General features: G+C 40.3%; 1 protein-coding gene across 3 annotated transcripts in view; it reads left to right on the forward strand.

Annotated features, from left to right (window-relative positions):
- Window positions 1–16,438, forward strand: part of LPGAT1 (lysophosphatidylglycerol acyltransferase 1) — a 55,582-nt gene extending 39,144 nt beyond the window's left edge. For all 3 annotated transcript variants that reach the window (XM_085054868.1, XM_085054867.1, XM_085054869.1), the window contains 3 exons: window positions 4,794–4,920; window positions 12,251–12,357; window positions 16,178–16,438. In XM_085054868.1, the coding sequence (XP_084910994.1) occupies window positions 4,794–4,920; window positions 12,251–12,357; window positions 16,178–16,329 (386 nt within the window). In that variant the 3' untranslated portion in view covers window positions 16,330–16,438. The remainder of the gene's footprint in view (window positions 1–4,793; window positions 4,921–12,250; window positions 12,358–16,177) is intronic.
- Window positions 16,439–20,204: the final 3,766 nt, after the last annotated feature.

Below are 20,204 nucleotides of genomic sequence, written 5' to 3' on the forward strand. Positions count from 1 at the left end.
TCTTTTTTAGCACAATATTTAGTCTCTGACATGGTTGCAAATACAATGTTTCTTCTTCAGTTGATAAGAATTGATTTTGTGAGCTTTAGAACTATCAAAATGTTCTAAATGCCAAAAGCTGAGAATTCAAATGAGTTTGGAGCTATTGTTCTTCAAAGGTGCACATTCCAGAGCTTATTTTTGATCAAACTTGCTCTAGTGAGTTTTTTAAAATTCTGTTGTATTTTACCATGCAGCAATTTTTTGTCTGATAAGAGGTTGCTATGAGCTTAGTTAGAGCCATACTGTAATCTTATCTTACTGTTTTCAAATGCAGCACAGTAGAGTTGGTTCTGATGTTCTTTCTCAGAGAAATTCAATTTTCACTTCTGCAGGGCTGTACATTGAACTTCATAATTGATTTTTTAAAAAATCAAGCTTTTTGGTTCACTGTTGCATGAGGAATGTGGCTTTAATAACACATAAGAAAGCTTTTGATGGTTGTTTTTTCTTCCCCCTGGAGAAAGGCCTTCTTTGTTTTGTTCCACATGGTTTGTTACGTCAAGATCTTGGAATGATGAGTAAGCTGTGCAGTCTGAGAGTTAATCTTTGGAGAAAAAAGTCAATTCTAAGGTCAGTGATCCAGTTGATCACACAAGGACAAGTAGAGAACAAGGGACAAGTTATGAGAACAGATTGCTATGCAGGGAGAGCCAACAGCCAATTTTGGCTGCATTCAGAGTAGTGTAAGTGTTCAGGAAAACACACCTGAGTACTGCTGAATGCCAGCAAATATTTTCTTTTTCAAGTGTAAGCTGCCTGAGTTCCACACCTGGCTGGTGCATTCTTTCCCTCTCTGGATCTGGTCTGGCAGTGTCTCACCATCCGAGCTCACCTGAAGGCAAAGTTTCCTACTGAAATCTGTCTTTATGACTTGTTCTTTTTCTCAGTGGTAAACACTGACAGTCTGCTGGTGGGTTTGAGGAGTTCTGCACATAGTCTGATCTGGTTTTGTAGCATGAGTTGGCTGCAGGAAGTATCAACCACAGGGAGGACAAAGAGGGAGAACAAAGAGAAGCTCTGAACCCCAATAAATTTGTGGTTGTAGACAGTCACGTATCTGCTGTGAGAGGACTTTAGAGGATGACAGATCATGGTGTGTCTTGAAGACACTGATGCTTCTTAAGTAAATATGGAGCAACTTTATATCACTGAATCCACAGTGAAGAAAATAGTTATGAAGATTTGCCTCTGCTGGTGATTTCAAACAAATAAACAAGTTAGGAAGCTGTTCAATTTTTTTTTTTTTTTTTTTTTTTTGTCTAGGCCAGAAAGCTGCTGTTACATGTGATTGTTCAGTTTTGTCTTAGCACTCATAAGGCAAGTATGTACCATTCACACTAATGTACATCATTGCTGTGTGGTTTGGGTGTAGTTGTGTAGGGCAGCTGCCTGTGGGCCTGTTCAGAACGTGTATGTGCTATTTAAAAAGAGTCAGGCTGTTAACATTTTGAAGCAATTTGAAAAATCAGAATCTCCCACCTGAGGTGAGAGTGGCAGGCAGATCGACACCACAGAAGAAAAGCCAGTGTTGGAGAGATCAGCTTAAGTACAGCCTCTGCAGCAGCTTCTTCTGCTGAAGTCTCTGACAGCCAGGCTGCTCAATCTTTCAGCAAGTACTAGAAATGAGAGATAAGAGTGTCTTTTAATGCTAGGTAGAAAGCTGAAAGGAATTTGCCTGTCAGAAACATGTATGCCAAGCTGGACAAGAGGAGTTTTTGAGCACAGGTAAATGTAGCTCCCTGATTTCCCAGCTACAAATGCCAGACATGAGATTCACACCATGTTATGACTAATGCAGCAATCTTTGGTTTGAGCGCCTGTTAATGTGCTCCATTTGAAAACTAATAGGGTTTATTCTTGGTCAAAGGTCTGCTTAGGCCTGAAAGCAGCATCCTTGGAGATACTAAGGTACCACTCCTTTGTGTTGTGTGCCGTTGTCAGTTTCTTTTTCAGCTTCAGGATCTGTTAGAGCCTCCTGACTTTAAAATAAATTTGCTCATAAGCAGGTTGCAGTATAACACCCCCCCCAAGACAGCAAGATGTATTTCAAAATTAATTTTCTTAAATCCTCGGTGACTTAGGTTTTTTTGGCAGTCTGATATGTTGGATGATTATGTAAGGCTTATTTTAAACCAGAGCATGCACAAATACTGTGATTTGAGAGCACGTGGAGGTAGCTGCACTAGCACCTGCTTGCTCTAAAAGAAGGTCTGTAGAGGCTGATGTTGCTGTCAGATTTTTTTTTTCCTGGCCTGGGGTTCTTGGTGGGCAGTCAGTTTTTTCTCCCCACCCTGCCCTGAAAGGGGTTGGAGGTGAGTTTGAAGCTGGACTGAGGAATCCAGTGCTGCAGCTCTGCTTCAAAAGCAGAAGGTAGGAAATCAGAATAGCAGAGAACTGCAGGAGTCTTCCCTTAATGAAGTGCAAGCCATTATCCACTGAAAGAGCAGCTTTGAATATTAGCTAAATATTGAATAAATTACTTTAAAACACTTTACTGTAAATAATAAGAAAATGTGCCCATATTCATCTGGCACTTTTTAATTGCAGTTAATCATCTTTGTTGCTTACTCACTTAGGCAATTTACTTTATCCATTCTTGCTTTACGTCTGGGAAAATAATAAATTGAATGACTTTGTTACAAATCTATTTCTAAATTAATACTTCTGTTGATGTAATATTAATTTCATATCGGCTCTTCTCTGATTCATTGCTGCTTTTAAAATGAAGGTCTCTGTAGTTAGTGCTTTTCTTAAGAGAGAGTTGACAATCACTCTGTCATGATGCTGGCAAGCCTGCAGCCTCTAGTTCTCATTTCACATGTCTGTCAGGGGTTTAAAATACTGTATTTCCAGAAGGTAACACTGACTGTTTCAGCTTGACCTATGCAGCTTGCCTTTGGTCAAATTTTGGAATAGCATGTTGCATGCTACTAAGAACTCATAACCCAAATTTTAGGAAATGCTGTTTAGCCCTGCTGGAGTAGTGCATTTGTAATGAAGCAGGATAACTGCACTGATGAGCAGACACCAAGAAAACACTGTCTGCTTGTTAAAATAATTGATAGATACATGTGGTAGCATTGCTGTAATTTTCACACTTAATTAAATTAAATGCAAAATAAATGAAATTAAATGCAGGTAGAAACTTGCAAGCCAGTCCTTGCGTGTACATTCTAGTTGGAGTCAGTGACTGTGGCTTTCAGGGTGCTGCTCTGACTGTGTGCTGCAGATTTCTTCAGGTGTGTGGTAGGGCTTCTGTGAAATTAGGGTGGCGACTCTGGGCAAGGCCAACCATCTTGTCCATGACTCCAGGTGGATTCCAGAGGAAGAGTGTGAACACAGCAGACAAGCATTGTACTTCTCCCACATACTCTCCAAGCTTCTGACTGTTTCCTGTGTGGTGGGTTTCCCAAGCCAGGTGGGGGTTTCTGCCTGATTAGTTAACCCACCATGTACTTAATTTCCTCTTGAACCCAACTCTTGGCATCCTTGACATCCTTTAGCAAGGAATTCCCCATAGCATTTTTTCCCCCTCCGCACAAAGAATCATTTTTCTGTTTGCTTTGAAAAGTGTTCCTCTTGGCTGAATTTTGAGTGTCTGTTCTTGTATTGAGAAAGATGGTGAACATGTTCTTGGTGCTGACAGTGTTCTTGTCAGCCTTTGTTACATTTCTTTTGTAGCTATCTCAGCTGCAGGCTTGAAGAGTATTGTGCTTTGTACTAAAAGCTAACACTTCTTACATGCTCTTGCCCATGGGTGGCTGTTACTGATAGCCAGCTTTTTAAATCCTTAGAGCTGCCTGGTGTGGTGAGAGCACATTGCTGTACTGGTGTCTCCAGCAGTAAGTGAGCATTGCTCTACTGGCCTGAGCAGAACATGACCCCAAACACAAGACAGCTCCAGAACAGATAGAAAATTGACAAGCTAAACTCAAAGTGCCATCTTGGCAATGTGCCCTTCCTTCTTGGTTTGCTTTAAAGATTTGCTGCTCTTGCTCTTAGCAAACCTGTGAATTGAAGATGTGCCAGAGAGGGGTCATGGCTAGGTTGATTTATGACCTGGACTGTTGCTGGTAGTAACCTATATTCAGATTTTATACAGAGTCACAGTATTCTGAGTTGGAAGGGACCCACAAATTTGATTCTCTTGAGCAATCTTAATGGCAAATATTTTCACCTACTTTGATACTTTTTTCAGTTCGTAAGTAAGCTGTGCAGCATATGAACATGTACTGGTATCAGCCTTCCCTGGAACCATGTGGGTGCAGTACCCTCCCCACGGTGAAAACTGTCCAACTTCTGTTCCTTGCTTTCCTACTCTGAATACACAAAGTGGAGCTTCTCCTCTTTATCCTGCAACTCACCTTTTAAAGAACCTTTGAGGGATCTGCATGGCTACTTCTCCATCAGTGATCTTTTAGAAAGGCCCAGGTGTAAATGAAGCGCAGACCAGGAGGCTTGGATGTTTCATTTGGGATATTTCCTTTTGGTGAATGGGGGGCAGCACCTGACTTTGGGGCAAACACGTCATGTGTCTGTACTCATACCCGGTGAGTGAACTCACTCTGTTCTGTGTACCACAGTACGTAAGAACAACAGAAATAACCATGAAAATAAAAGTTTGTAAGAGTATTTCTGTGCTCTGTAGTGAAATCTGGATTTGATTTTTCTTGTGCCTCATACCTCATTGAGTAATATAAAAATTTAATAACTCTCAAATACGTGACATGCAATTTTCTTTTTGTTCCTAGAGAGCAAATCAAAAGGCCTCCAGTGGGTGATAGATACAACCATTGCATATCCCAAAGCTGAACCTATAGACATCCAAACTTGGATTCTTGGCTACCGACAACCAACAGTGACACATGTGCATTACAGGTAGGAAATAAACCTGCTCATCTTACATTGAACTCAAGTATTCACAAATCAGTGATGTCGTTTCAGGATAAGGGAAATCACTAGCAATGGGAGTGGTTTTTTTGTATCTCACACAGGTAGGCAACTTACTGTTTAAACACAATCCATTTTTTTTTCTAAAGTTCAGTGACTATTCTGTATCTTAGGACACACATATAAGTTTTGGGCTAATGGCTAATGTCCTGTGGTTGAATAGAGTTGTGGGGAATATATTTAAAGGCTAGGTCATCTTTTCCACTTAAAGTGCTGGTAAACCGAACTTGATTTTTTTTATATTTTGGTTTTTAGTAATTACAACAAACTGAAATCACTGCTGGTAAATAAACAGATCTTGTAATATATTATTATATTTTACTTTCTGACAAAGAAATGCCAGCTTTTTCACTCAAAGCATACTTCAAGTAGTTGAGCAAAACAACTGGAAAAAGCAATTGGAAAAGTCACAGCTCTCATTGACAGCTAGGATGGGAGACTGTTAAGACTTTCTCCTCAGCAGTTCTTTGTACCAAGACCTAAACTGATGGAGAGAAAAGTTGCATTTTGCTTTTAGCCCACAGTTAATTGTAAGTCTGAAATCTCCAGGAGTATTTTAACACTTTTCCTATACCAAATAAGTTGTTGCATTTTATTCCAAAATTGCATTATCTTGTCTTACTCCCTTTTGATGATTTTGACAGCTTTTAGGCTTTTCAAAAAGAAAGCTTTCAAGTATCCTTGTGTGGATCCCCTGGGTGGCAGTTTAAGTGGGAATGACCTTCTCCAGCATCACTGCTGTGTCAGTGTTGTGTGATGCAGACTGCAGGCTGCTTGCTGGAGCTCCTTTCCACAGCCGGGTTTAAATCTGGCCTTACTTTTTATAGAAAGCTGCCTTCCAAGTTTCCCTGAAGGTGAACATACTTACACCCTAATTTATGTAAGATGCCATTATATCTATTGTGCTTTATTCAGGTCACCTTAGTACTCTCTCAGATCTCTGGGATAATTGCAATTTGAATGTATTTAGAATTCTACTAAAGAGTATTTCCAAAAATACTTTCTTTAAAAACAACAGTAAGTTAAGTTGAATTCATTTCCTGCTTCTAAATGTATATTCAAACCTATTTTTGAGCACAAGCAAAACTATGATGTAACCTTCCTTGCATTGAGCTTTAATGTGTAAGTTCTTGTAGTACTGAAATTCTAAGAAAAACATTGGGAATCATTTATTTTGGGATATAAGTTTGTTATTTTCTTCCAGAGGGTCTGGAATAAGACAGAGGCAAGCATCTCTATTTGACTACTTTATGCATTTTCTTTAATAACCTCTAGTTGTCATGGCTGACTCTATAAAACATTTGAAGTGTGCCCCAGATGGAAAGTCATGCAACAACTCACCTTGGCTGAGCATGAGGTGTGATAGCTCTGAGAACAGAGTGTCTTGGGTTTAGCTGGAGCTCGACCTGACTTCCAGTCCTGCTGGTTCTTGAGACACACAGCCCCTGGACTGGGAGGGCTTTATCTGGGTGCAGGTTGGCAGCTCCCACAGATGGGTTTCACGAGGTGCTCTGGCTCTGTCAGGGGTGTGTTCCTGTTTTTCTGCATTTGACATGGATGTTCTCTGAAATTTTCATGAAATGCACATCAAGTATGTCTGCATTGTTGCTATACCTCACTTTGCCTGCAAAAAAATTTTGCTCTTTCTTTGCAGTTTGGAATGTCTTGGGAGATTACATTTGAAATAAATTTTAAGGGTATTTTTTAAATACCCTTAAAATTTAAAAGAGGGAAGAGGGCACAATAGTTTCTCATGTTGTTTCTTTTAACTGAGATATAGGGGAAAAAACATGCACCTCTTTGGAAAAAGTAAAGAATAGTTTTGTCCAGATGCCATCTCTGCTGTATGAAAGAAGAATCAGGATTTAAACATGCTTATTCCCTTTTAGAGTAGTCCAGAGCAAGGTATTGATGTATGACAGCAGTGGGGGGAAAAAAGGAACATTTTCTGTGCCACTCAAACTGGAGCAGAAGAGTCTGCAGAGCTGCTTTTGTTTTGGTGGCTCAGTCAGTCCCTTCTGCTGTGCCTCTTGATCACCACCTGTCTCTTTCTGCCTTACAGACTTTCAGATCTAGTGATTTCCTTTTCTCATAGCCTGGACCTTTGCTGCAGGATTATTTCTTTTTCATCCTACTCAGGGAGCAACAGAAGAGTGTAGAGAACACAGCAAGGAGCCTTATATTATCATTTTTAGATGCTTTTCTAGCTGATGGAAATGGCAGAGAAGGCTTGGTTTAATCCAGTCATCTCTTTTTTTTTTTTTTTGTAAGCTCAATTCGGATAATGAATTGAACCTTGCTTTTCAGACTTCAATTTTCAGTACAAATGACACATTTTCCTGAGGTTCATAATTAGGTTAATCTGTGGCCTGGTTTCCTCAGGATGTCAAAAGAAACTTCTCTAGGAAAAAGAGCAATTACCAAGTTTGAATCTTTAAAACACAAGGTGTGAGAACTCTACCTGTCTAACTGTTGAATAACTTTTTGCCCCTGCCTGACTTGTTAGAACTTATTGGAAAGTGATGCAAAACTCAGTTTGCTCTCTGAAACAACACTCAAGGAAAATATCTAGTGAACTTCCCTCAGACGAAATGGCACTGGGATTTTTGTGGGAGATACCAATCCATCTGGTGCAAGGCATCTCAAACTAGAGGCATCACTGTGACAGCTGCCTTACAGTTAGCCTGTTGGAAAGGTTTGTTTGTTCTTCTCAAATGGTTTAGCTCTGTGCTTGGGTCATTTTGTGGTGTGTTTTGACCTTAAATCCAGACTCACTACTCTTCCACTCAGCACAGATAACCTGAGTGTTTTAGTGTCCATGTAGCAAGGCCATATACTGGCTGCTGTTCTCAGCTCCCACCATGCCTGTGCCATGAGCTGAGTTTGGGGTTTATTTCTTTTCTTCTCACACCAGGCACTTGTTTAGTCTGATTTCCTTGGTGTTTCTCAGCTGATCACCAGGTTTCTCCAACAGTAATTTCTCGAGTGCTGCAGTCCTGTTAGCAAAACCCAAGACTTGCAAATTGAAACCCCACTGGGTATGAAGTTGACTATGTGCTTAGCATCCCTTCGGTCAGGAATGGTGCAGGGTTGGGTTTTTTGCAGTGGTTTCCTGCCCTTGGATGCCCAGCTCCCACTCTGGGCTGTGTGACTGTGCTGCAGCAGCCCTGACGTCAGAGCCAGCCTGTCAGCTCTGACGCAGGGCTGGCCGTGCATGGAAGTGCCACACAGGCTGTTCCCAGCTCTGTCACCTCTCTTCCCGTACCAGCTTTTGTGCTGTGCCCCTGCTGAAACAAGCTTTCGGCTGCTGAGGAAGTTCTATTTTTGTGTCTGCTTTGATACAGATTTATTGAAATAAGCCAGGCTCCGAGCTATAAATAAGATGAAATGCATTGTGGTTGCTGAATGAGTGTTGCAGAAGGGCATCCCGTTTGGCTGTGTATTTTAATGTGCTTTTTTACGCAAGTAACTTATTTTTGGTCGTGCCTGACATCTACCAACAGCCTCCACTGTCCTGGATTTAACTAGAGCCATTGAAACAGCAAATAATATCCTGACTTATGTGGAGTAGCGAGTAATACCAAACTTGAATTCAGGGCAGGGCAGGTGATAAAAGCTAATTAGTATTTAAAGTGGTAGCTTCCAGCTTCAGAATTTAATTAGAGAATCAGAGGTTGTTTCTCCAGTAAAGACCACTTAAAGGAGATTAAATGTTTCTAAATGTGCTATATTTCTGATAATTCTTTGGTGCCTTCTGAGAAACAGCGTATCAGTATCTAATTCTCTATAATTTCTTATGTATGCCAAACAGGAGATCAGTTACATCTCCTGTTTTCTAAAATCCTTTCTTCTTTCCTGGACTGTCATTTATTCTGATACATTCTAGTTTGGGACATGGCCATAAATCTGTGTAGTGGTTTAAGAAGTCACCACCCCTCAGTCAGGTACCCAGCATGTCCTGCAGCTGTTGTCACATGGCAGCTGCCAGTAGGCACCTCCAACTACAAGATAATGCTTCATTACTGAAACAGCTTTGCAGATTCCCTTGGAATGTGCCTTTATTTCCACCACCACTTCTAACTTCCCAGGGTGCAGCCTGTGCTTTTAGCCCTTTCCCCAGTTACCCAGTGACAGAAAAGCAGCTATTCTTGTGATGAGAAGCAAAAAAGGGTATTTCCACTCTGCTGGAAGTTTCTGGTCAAGTTCTTATCCAGTCCTTGTTTGCTACACCAGGGACAAAGATGCTCTTATTTTAATGCAATGTGAGGTTAGTTTTGCCCAAAAGCTAGAAAGATTGAAGTGCCTGAGAGACTCTGGGTGCTTCAGATGTTACATGTTGACCTTATTCCTTGCCTGGGCAGTTCTGTGTGATAATACTTTATTTTCCCAGGGAGATCAGCAAACCGTTTGCTTCTAATGGCATTCCTGATCCTGCATACCCAAAGGTGGGGTAGAGCCAAGGTGATGCTCATGCCCTGACCACATGGACATCTTTTTGCATATCTCATTGAAATAAGAAACTGTTTCCTGCATCTTCTAACACTGGACCTGGCGGATGTCAACATCCAGTGGCTAGGGATGACCCTGCTCCCATCAGAGCAATGGCTCTCCTGTGTGGGGAGTTCTGTAACAGTAGACTTGTTCACTTACCTTCCTGAGCCCAGTCTCCTTCAAGAGAGTGTTTTTGTAGAACACAGATTCCAGCTGAGCCATCTGATGGGCAGAGAACCATGGTATTAGCAGTATGTTTAATTTAAATATAGGGGGGTTTAGCTTTGCCTTACTGAGTACAGAAAGGGCTTCTTTCCAGAGTTTCAGGATTTTTTTTTAAATATTTAATCTCTAATTTAGCTCAGTCATTAGTAAGAATGTTCTGCTGGTAAAAATAACTCTGGATAATCTAAAAATACATCTGAAAATGCTTCTAAATACACTAGCACTTACCATTGCTAAATTGTGGCAGCCAGTGTAGCATTATTGGAAAACCAGTTGTTTTTCACTCTGATAATATTCATTCAAGTTGGGTGCAGCAGTGATTGCTTCTCAGATTTGTCAGCAGCAGAGTTTGTATCCAGAGATTGAAGCATTCTGGCAGTGCTATTGATTCACACAAGAGCCTGGATGGATTCAAGCAGGGAAGTGGTGTGCTGCATTCCATTAGTCTCTCACAGTGCTGCTATCACCTGTGCTACTTCACTGCTTCATTAAAGCACCAGCTCAAAAATTATTTCTAACAGGTATCTTGCAAGACCATGTGATGTTTTCTGACTAGAAGGCATGTTCTTGGCAAAACAGAGTTGTTACCCACTAGGTCAGGGAGAAGTGAAGGTGGAGGTGAAGAACATCTTACAGTTTACAGTGGAGACTGCATACGAAGCCAGGTAACTCTACACTTCGTCCTGAGGCAACACACGTTCCCTTAGTTCTGAACTGTCTCAAAACCTGCGTAAGCAAGCATCTGTCCTTCAGATATACTCTGTGAAACACAATATTCATTGCTGAGCCTTTTATCTCTTCACAGCAGATAGGCAGAAGAGGGTAAAAATAGTGCTTGGCAGCTTGGTTGTGTTTGGGGACACAGAATAAGTCTTTCTTAGTGTTCTACCCTCAACAAAATGGTCCTTGCTCTATGGGTGTGTGTTTTACTTGCTGCTATGTGGTTTAATTTTAACCTGCTGTACAGCATCTGGGTTTCAAGATAAAATAGTTCTTTATTGTTTGTCTTTGTTCCTAATAAGTAGACTGAAAACTTGAGCTGTTTACTGAAGCACCATTTTATAACATTTGTCTTTGGCCAAAGACTTTTCTTCAAACTGTTTTTTCTGAAATAACAGTTGCTAATTTTTGGTTACTGAGACTGGCCTTACTGAAGCATAGAGAGCTCCACAATGTGAGGAAGATGCAGGCAGAATTACTACAAAGGCTACAGAAATAGCTGAGTTCATGTTGATACCATAGTTCATAAATAAAGTTGTCTCCTTATATTGAAGTTTTCTCTGTATGCCAAAGCACCATGATTTGTAATGCACTCCTTAGAGCAAAGCTTTGCTGCTTGACTCCCCCAATTACAGCTTATTTTTCTATGCATCAGACTGAAAGGAGGAAGGACAAATGACTTGGCAACAAAGCAGGCAAAGGTATTGAAAACAGTAACAGCAAGAAAAGCATTCTTCAGAAGTGTCTTATTTTGTTAGTCTGACATTCCCATATTTGTTTAGAGACTGCCCAGATGATTGTGTTGTTACTTCCAATTCTTTGCAGTATAATTAATTAAGACCGTGCTGAAAATGAAATGAAAATCCACTGATGAAAATAGAAGCATGGTGTGGATGATAAGTCACAGAGCTCACCTGGAAAGAGAAACCTAGTAAAGGTCTTGCATTTCAGAGTATGAATTTTTCTGGTTAGCCTGATACACAAATCTCTTTTGCACTGGCCTCCCGGTACAGCACAGTGGATATGTAAGTTCTTGCATATATCAAAAGGCACTGAGGGTCTGCTGTAGAGATTTCACAGTTACTGTATGACTGGAAATTCTATTTTGAAAAAAATCCAGAGAGGTATGGTGGGTTATTTGGGGGTTTCAGAATGTGTGGACCAGTGAATTCTGCCCTGGGTGTCTTGTTTTTCTTAAGCAGACCCAGTATTCAGCACAGAAGTACCAAAACATTGGCAAGTCTAATGTTGGTGTTTTTAAAACAGAGCAGCAGTATTTGAGTAGAAGGGCAGTTTTCAGTGTAAAACCTGCCTTGGAAATTTCAGACAAAGCTGCCAGCATCCTTTGAAAAGCAGAGATGACTTGTTTTCTAGGAAATGGAAGAGCTGTTGGTGCTTAGTAATGTCATTATGTGGTTCTGCCTGTTGTTTTCTTTAAAGCTGTGGATGAACTTTCTCATTTTTTGATTTCTTTTATTCCTTCTTGGTTTGTATTTTTTTAGGGATAGTAATACAGTGTGGTGGTATTCTATTAAAGAAAAACAGTAACGTAGTAGCTTTTATCAAAAGCTGTAGTACAGCATTTGATGGAGACTGATGCCAGTGTATTTTGTGTCCTTCTGGGTGATAACCTGGAGTTTCCCACTTTTGTATCCTTAATACCTCTGTGACCTGTGAGTTGGAGAGAGTGTTGACCATGCAGTTAAATTTACACAAAAGTCTTGTTGTCTGTGTTATGTGGTAGGCTGGGGCAGAAGAAGAGTTTTGTTCTCCACATCCAAAAGACATTTCCTAGTTCAATTTGTGTTTGTTTCTTTGGTAGGATTTTTCCAGTCAAAGATGTACCTGCAGAGCCTGAAGCTCTCACAAACTGGCTGTATCAACGATTCATTGAAAAGGAGGACCTATTGACACATTTCTATGAAACAGGTAGGATGACATTTAGCAAAGAGAACTGTGCTTTGCTAATGATTTTTCTTACAAGGATCTCAAAATGGTTTAAGGATGTGTAAGTATACTTCACATGAATACAGGGAATATAATTATTATTGCTACTTTTTATGTGGCAAAGAAGTATGATTAAAAATGATCTAGGAAAGGTAAATTACCTCAGCAACATTAGAATTAGTGTTTGGAAGCTGTCAAAACAAATCTAAGGACATCTCTCTGCAGTAACATACAGTTCAGCTGTGAAACTTGCTGCCATGGGATTTAATGGAGTGGAATAATTTAGCAAGTGCAAAGATCTATTATTGGAAGGATGATTGGAAGAATTTGTGAGAATTACATGGCACAATTTTTGGAGTCATGATCTGCAACCCTGTGCTGACAGTGCTGGGCTCCTTGCTGCCACTCTTTTCATGTTAATGGAGCAGAGGAATTTGAATAAACTTGGGCATCAATAACATTACTGAATGGATACTGGCACACATGTGGTTTAAAATATCAGGTAAATACTTTGAAAATGTTGCTAGAGGAGTTTGCTCAGGGCTTTTTTTTCCATACAGTTGATACTGAAGTCACTTGCCCTCCAGTAGGAGGGAGAGGTGGGAACAGGATTTGGAAGTGTGTGTTCAGCATGCAAAATACAGGAATACATCGTAATAAGACAGAAAAATGAAGTCCAGAGAGGAAAAAATTGACCTTTATTTTGATAAACAGTCAAGGAAGCTTATAAAACATAGACTGAGTAGGAAGACTCCAGATGAAATAATGTAACTTGTCTCTAAAGAAAAATACTCTCTTCATTAGCAAATCACAGTTGTTGATGGGGGAAAGTGTTCAGTGTCTCAAATCAGCTGAGTTTAGTATTCCAGTGTGACTGTGTTAAACAGAGATGCTTCTTCTGTTAAATGATTTATTGCAAAGGCTGCTTTAATTCAGTTTTGAGTGCTTAATTTATCAATTGAAGTGCTTAAAGAGATTAATAGAACTCTTTAACAACCCCGAGTTGTATTTTGGTTTATGAAATGTTGCTGTCGCTCAGACATCATTGATGGCAAAGTCAGATCCTGCTATATAAATCACATCCAAATGCGTATAGTGGACTTCATTAGACAAATAATCTTGTGCATATCTTTAAAAATACAAGTGTAGCAAACAGATTGTAAAGAATTCTTGGTTTTGTGACATTATTTTATGCTATTAGGTCATACCCAGAAAATCTAACGAGTCCAGAATTTCTGAAAGTATAATTAATATAATCAGCTTTATTCATTAAAATGCACTTCCAAAACAGGATAATTGGTAATAATTTGCCAGTGCAATCAGTATGAATTAATAAAGACATGTTTTAAATGTAAATGCTATGACATAGGACCTTATTAGGCATAAATTAGCATAATTTGAAGTTACTGCCATTTATACCTGTTGAGAACTTGCTTGCATTGCTTTTGTTGGCCTACTGAAAAAGCACTGTTACAGTTGTTGAAAGTCCCCTGGAAAGGTCCTGAGGTTGAATGTGAGGGGAATCCCCTCTGGAAGGGTCCTCAGGTGAGGAATCCCTGAAGCTGCTCAAGAGTCAGCTTTGTACTGACCTGGTACATGGTCACAGGTGGGAGTGGTTTGAAGACTTAGGGCTGTTTCAGCATCTCTATTATTATTCTTATCATCATCATTATATTATTTTACAATACACACTGCTTAGGAACTTCTCTCTGTTCATAAAGCTTACTTCATAAAGCTGGAGTAACATTTAATGCTCCCTGAAATTTTAAAAGTTTGCATTGACAGTATCATTGGTAAGAATACATTCTCTTGGCATATTTTTACTTGGGAAGAAAAAGAAGCATAGCCTAAAGCACCTTTCCCCATCTTGCCATATTCTTGAGTGTTTAGAATGTAAATCACCTGGGAAAAACCTGTAATATTAGACCTCTTGAAATTAAACCCAAAAAAAAGTATGCCTAAAATTTGACATGAAACTGTCCCATTATTTCTTCCAGGTGCATTTTACGCGTTTCATTTATAAAATTACAACCATTTTGAGTTGATAGCTGTAGGTGACAGAAAGACTGCTGTTTTAGGCAGCTCATGGAAAACTGGTACTGGCAAGTTCTTGATTTCTCTGAACTCTTTAGCAGGATGACCTTGAAGCCCACAGTAACACAAGTGAGATTACATTTAGCAGGACAGAAACACTCAGGGACTAATTAAAGAGAAAAACCCAACCATAAACTAGGAGCAGTTGGAAGGGAGGGAAGCACTCTTTGTTGTACCAAATCTGGAACCTCATCTGGAAATCCTGCATACAGGTCAATCATCCCTGTCAAAATATCGAAATTGAGCTGGGAAAAGGGAGATATAATAGGAGCGAAAATTAAGAGGAAGTAGAGTTGTTTCTGTGAAGGACAACTAAAATTTCTTGCCTTGTCTCAGCTGGGAAAGGGGAGGATCAAAGATGGCTTGGGAGAGAAGGAAGAGACAGCTGTCTGTACCTACCAGAGAGCAAGGAAAGGTATTTAAACCAGAGGTCAGTGTTGGTACAGAAAAGCAAATGGGCCATGGAAGAATAAATGCAGCATAGAGTGGACAGATAGAAATTTAGCTGTGAGAGTTACTGGGGAATAAATGATGTGGCAATTCTATCCAAGTGTGAAATACCTATCAGGGAGAGGTGGATGGAGCTCATCAAGGGGATTTTTAGGCTTTCTCTTGGTTTGGTTTGGTTTTGCTTTTTTTGTTTTTTTTTTAATTAAGACCATTCATGCAGGAAGAAAAGCTTTGTCTTAAATGCTTGATTGCAGTTCCTCCAGTGATTGCAAATGTGAAGCAGAGAGATAAGCTGCTGATGGTATCTAATTGCCCAAATTGTGTGGTTCCTAAGATTAAAAATTGACACTGCTGCATCTTTACTCTTTGAATCATTAATTTCATATTCTTCTGAGAGAAGTTGAGACTCCATAATGCTGCAGCAAGTACATCATCCTCTCTGGTATATTTAGAGTTTTATATCCCCTGTTCAGGATTAACAACAAAAGTGCTTTGTGTCGTCAAGGCTTTGTGCATCTCAGTAAAATGTAACACAAATTATTTAATATGCTGATGTAAATATATGCAAATAGTTTGCTTATGATCATAAAGCTCTGATGTATTCAGGCATATTTAATGTAGTGTTGCAAGTCAGAAAAAGTCAAAGTATGGAAAAATTAAATTTTATTGTCAGCTGAATCGTTTCCAGTCTTTCCCATCTAAGCAAGATTTCAGTAAAGAATTTCTAGAAAACTCCACAGAAAATTACAATGTTTACTTAGTCAGTATGACTGTGCTCAAACAATATGTGGAAAGTGGTCTTTAAAAAAAGTGAATGTGTGTGTGTTTACATTTTCAAGGGGAACCTCAATATCACCACTGAACAGCTGTGAAGTTTAATATGGAATCCATTCAATTTGATCGTGGTGATATTAATAAAATTTCAGAAATAACACAGAAAACTTAGTTGTGCAAAGGTTGAGTACAGTGATAGCTTCTAAGGAATGCTTTCAGGCTTAGGCTTAAAGTTTATAAGGGAGGTAAAATTGTTCTTAGTAATTATGATAAGGGGTTGTGTTTTGGTTTGTTTTTTTTTTATTTTCTTGAAGTTGTCTGATAATGCTGGAGACTCTTCCATAAGTTTGACAGCACAATAGAGCAGTAACCAATTAATTGTGTGTGGGCACCATTGCTGGGAGCAGCAGTGGCAGTAAAGAATTGTGCTTTGAGGCTGTCATTCTTCTGCAAAGCATTAAATGTGTTTTCTTTTCTCTTGTAGGAGCTTTTCCACCACCCCAGGGTCAGACAAAAGCGATTTCTCGGGAGATGACCCTCAGTAACCTGTGGCTGGTTGCCATACAATCATTCGCATTTTTGTCAGGAGGGATGTGGTACTGCCTCTTTCAGTATTTGTACCATTGCCTATTTTAAAAGTGGAATGGGACCTGAGGACACAATGGGATTCCAGGCTCTTGCAAATGAGTATCATGTTGTATGTGCAAATGTGAATATTCAAGAGTAAAGGAAAATACTGGATGGACTTTTACCTCTCTTTGGGGGAATTTTAAACTCCACTAAAAGTGAAGATCAGTAACATAGTGACCTGATGATGTATTATTTTAAGAATTGTCTGTATTTTTAAAAATGTATACTCTCACCCACACTTAAGCAAAGTCAGCATTTGGACAAAAGGTGCAATCGTACAACCACCGTAGAAGAATGTCTGTGACAAGAAAGCTTTGTCACCACAAGTATTTCTTGGCATTGTAGTTAGAGCTCAGAAAATTCAGCAACTTGTCTCTTCAGTAGTGTGTACAGCATTGGTGTGGTAGAGATTCCTCATTTGCACAACGTGTACTTTATTGCAGCTCATTGTGCTGGAGTCAGAGATCCTCGACAGCTGGTGGAGGTGTCTCTGTGGCTACGCAGTCAGCAGTTGTTGTACCAGACACATTGATCTCAGCCCAACACCCAAATAAGATCCGGTGTCAGGTGTGTCCTGTGAGGAACTGCTCCTCCAAAAAGCATTGCAGCATCATAGTGTGATTCAAAGCTGTCCACGTGGGGTGAATCAGCCCATCCCTGCTGTGGTCTTGCCATCAGCTCTGCGGGTTCCGCGTGCTGCCAGTGTCTCGTGTTGTAGGGAAACTTGGAAAACACAGAGTCACCCGGTTAAATTCCCTTTTTGTTCAGAATGCAGCTCAACCATCATCATCAGTTTCGAAAATGCACTTTTAAAGGTGAAAACACAGTGAAGGAAAGACATAAAACTGAGGGAACAGAGGGAAGCTTTGTTTGTCACGCATTGGAAGGCAGAGCAGTTCTAGCTGTTTCTGAAGGTCTGCTGGTGCTGCTGGTGATTTTTAGCCACCTTTGTATTTTGTATACTGCAGTCCAACCAAGGTGACCTTTGAGTGGTTTATAGAGGCCTTTTTCTCCCCGCTAGTTGCAACAGTGCTAAATATACTTGTGGGAGAGTTTAAATAATTCAATGCCAACCATCTTAATGTTTTGCTAAGGAGTAATAGAAGAAAAACTAGTTTCTTAAACAAAAAAAATAGGTATAATTGCTATCATAAATCTGTAGGAAGATACTACTGAAAAAATAAGTATGGTAAATATTCTGAATAACTACATGGAGGGCAGTATTAATTAGCTCACCTTCCTGCTAATCTTACTGCTAGAATCTTACTGGAAGAAAGAGGGGTTGAACTGAAGGGCAGATGGGAACAGAAGACACTTTCAGATGTGTAATGCAGGATCCTTTTGAAATGATGTCTGTGATGTACAGCCTCACTTCTGGCAGGTCTGGTTGGCATTGTGTTTATGTGATTATGCACAGATTTGAGAGAACTGTTCCTAAAATAAAACTAATCTCTCTAAATACAGGCAGGGTAGCCAGAACTTCAGATGTTGGCATACTGCCTTTTACAGAGTAATTTTGTAGAGAACAAAGTAAGCCCTCAGTAGTTTTGGCTCTGAGCTAGCAATATTGATTCCCCTTCTGTCTCCCTCTGCTGCTACATGAATCACAGGAGGTGGTGTGCAGAATACAAAACCTTGCCAGTGTTCCCTTTTGGGGCGGGGGGGGAGCAAAGAGCACACCGAAACACGAGGCAATGCCAATTTCCCTGGCTTTGTGGAAAAATACCTTGTCAAATATATCATCCCTGCTCGCCCCCACATGCAACAGTGGTAGCTCAGGGGGCATGGATGCAAAATGAACTGTGGGTTCCCTCCCTGACTCCACAGAACCACTGCAGGCTGGAGGCAAAGGACAGTGGCTGCCAGTGGCTTCGTGTTTTAGGCAAGATGCTGTTCATAAATACCATCTTTTTGCACCTGAGTTTTGGTGTAACCATTAAAAAGAGGTAGGTATGCCCTGATAGGGAGGGAGTCTGGGGAGTGTTTGTTGTTTCATGTTGCTCTTGCTAAAGTTCAGCTGATGGAATGAATGTATTTAATCTGCCATTTTTGGGGGGTGTGTTGGGGCAGCCCAGCACTGTTGTGTGTAAGTGGTTATTTCTGCTGCCCATGGGACTGACCTACAACTGCAAAAGGCAGGTGGCAAGCTACTCACTGCTGTCCTCCCCAGGTAGTTCAATCAGAACCACAGAGATGCCCAGAGTATAGCTCATTTTATTTTGAGCTAGGACAGGCTGGAGTGATATAAAAAGGGAAGTTTATGTAAGCAGATTGCACAGCAGTTCCTCACATCAGGAGATTGTTCTTTACAGACTCTGTGAACTCCATGTAAGAGCATCTTGTTTTTTCCAATGCAGTATTTTTATTTTTTCTTCCCAGTGGGTTGGAGTTAATAGCGAGTGTTCACGTGCTGCCTCAAGAAATTAGCACTGCGCAGTAATGTTTCAGACAAGCACTTGATTGATCTGGTCCTGTTCATTTTCACTTTGTTCCTCTGTAGTTCTTACTGTTGCCAGACATTTGTTTCCAAGCACTGGTTGTTGTTTCAGTAGGGTGAGTAAATAGTGGTAGGTCCCAGGTTTCTCTCCTGCCTGCACTGGAAAATGTGAAGAGCACCTGACACCGTGGCTCCTGACGGCCGAGTGGAATGAAAGCATTGGAAAGCAACACCAAAGGGCCCTCCCAGCATGATCCTGGATGCTGCTTCATCAAAGAGAACAAATCGGATAAAAGAAGTTTTGCTATGAAGGGAAAAATGTAAAATGGATACAAATGTAGGAAATTCAGTGCTAAAAATACCGTGCTGGTCCAGACTGTCTGGAGCTTAGCAGGCAAGTCTGTAAAACATGAATTCCTGTCGGTTGCAGTTCGGTTCTACCTTCTGGCAGTTGGCTGCAGTTTTGGATGTTGTGGGCATTTTGCTGCACCATGCATGGGTTTCCTCCTCTGGAGAGTTCAAAACGTGTTTTGATAGAAAGTGATGTTAATGAACCATACAGTTGATCACAAATTGATACAATGTTGAATTTATATTAGGGGAAAAATTAATGGGAAAACGTGTAAAATTATCAAAAAAGAAAAATTCACAGAAAAAATGCCAACTGAAAGCTGTTGCACACAGAAGTGAGAACAGAGCAATTTGAGTGCATTGCAAATAATAATACGAATAAAGATGGTTCTCTGCCAGGGTTGCACACAAAACATCTCCACGTTTCTATGTTTAGTTGTTCATAAAGAAGTTGTTACTGTTGAAGTTGTGTCCTCACGGTTTGGCTTTGCTGCTCTGTGAATCCTGTGATGTGAAGAGCACCTGCCCTTCCACGCTGAGCAGTTTCTTCAGTGCCCTGGGGTGAGTGAGTGAGTGTGCCTCCATTTTGGTCTCACTTGGATTCCACATGTGGTTCTGTTGAGTCTTGCAACCATGGTGTCTCTTTTTCCTTTCTTTCTTCTTTTTTTTAAAGTTGCTCTCACCAGCTGTTGTAAAGTGAAATTTCAGCTTACCTTGCTTTCCTGGAAAATTAAAAGCTTTCCTCTCCTTCTCCCCCAGCGTCACAAATAAGGTGCATCTTCTTGCAGTAGAAATAAAGCGATCACTGTGGTACTGTTCATTGTTCACTTGGTTTGCAGATGATGTAACTTTTTTGTGTGTGACACTGCCATAAAGTGCTGTTAACTTTTCTCACCTGTTTGTACGAGATAATAACAGATACCGATCACTGTGTGTGACAGGATTCAACTGCTCCGCTTTGCCTTGACATAAATTTTGGGACCAAAGGTACTTAAAACTGGGATTTCCAGATCACGAGCCCAGGGTTGGATGCATTCTCTTGACAGTCAGCTGGAGATTTTGTGGTGATCTGATAGAATCACACAAAATAATT

This window comes from Lichenostomus cassidix, chromosome 3 (assembly GCF_008360975.1).
Source record: "Lichenostomus cassidix isolate B80296 chromosome 3, HeHo_3.0, whole genome shotgun sequence".
NCBI classification, from domain to species: domain Eukaryota; kingdom Metazoa; phylum Chordata; class Aves; order Passeriformes; family Meliphagidae; genus Lichenostomus; species Lichenostomus cassidix.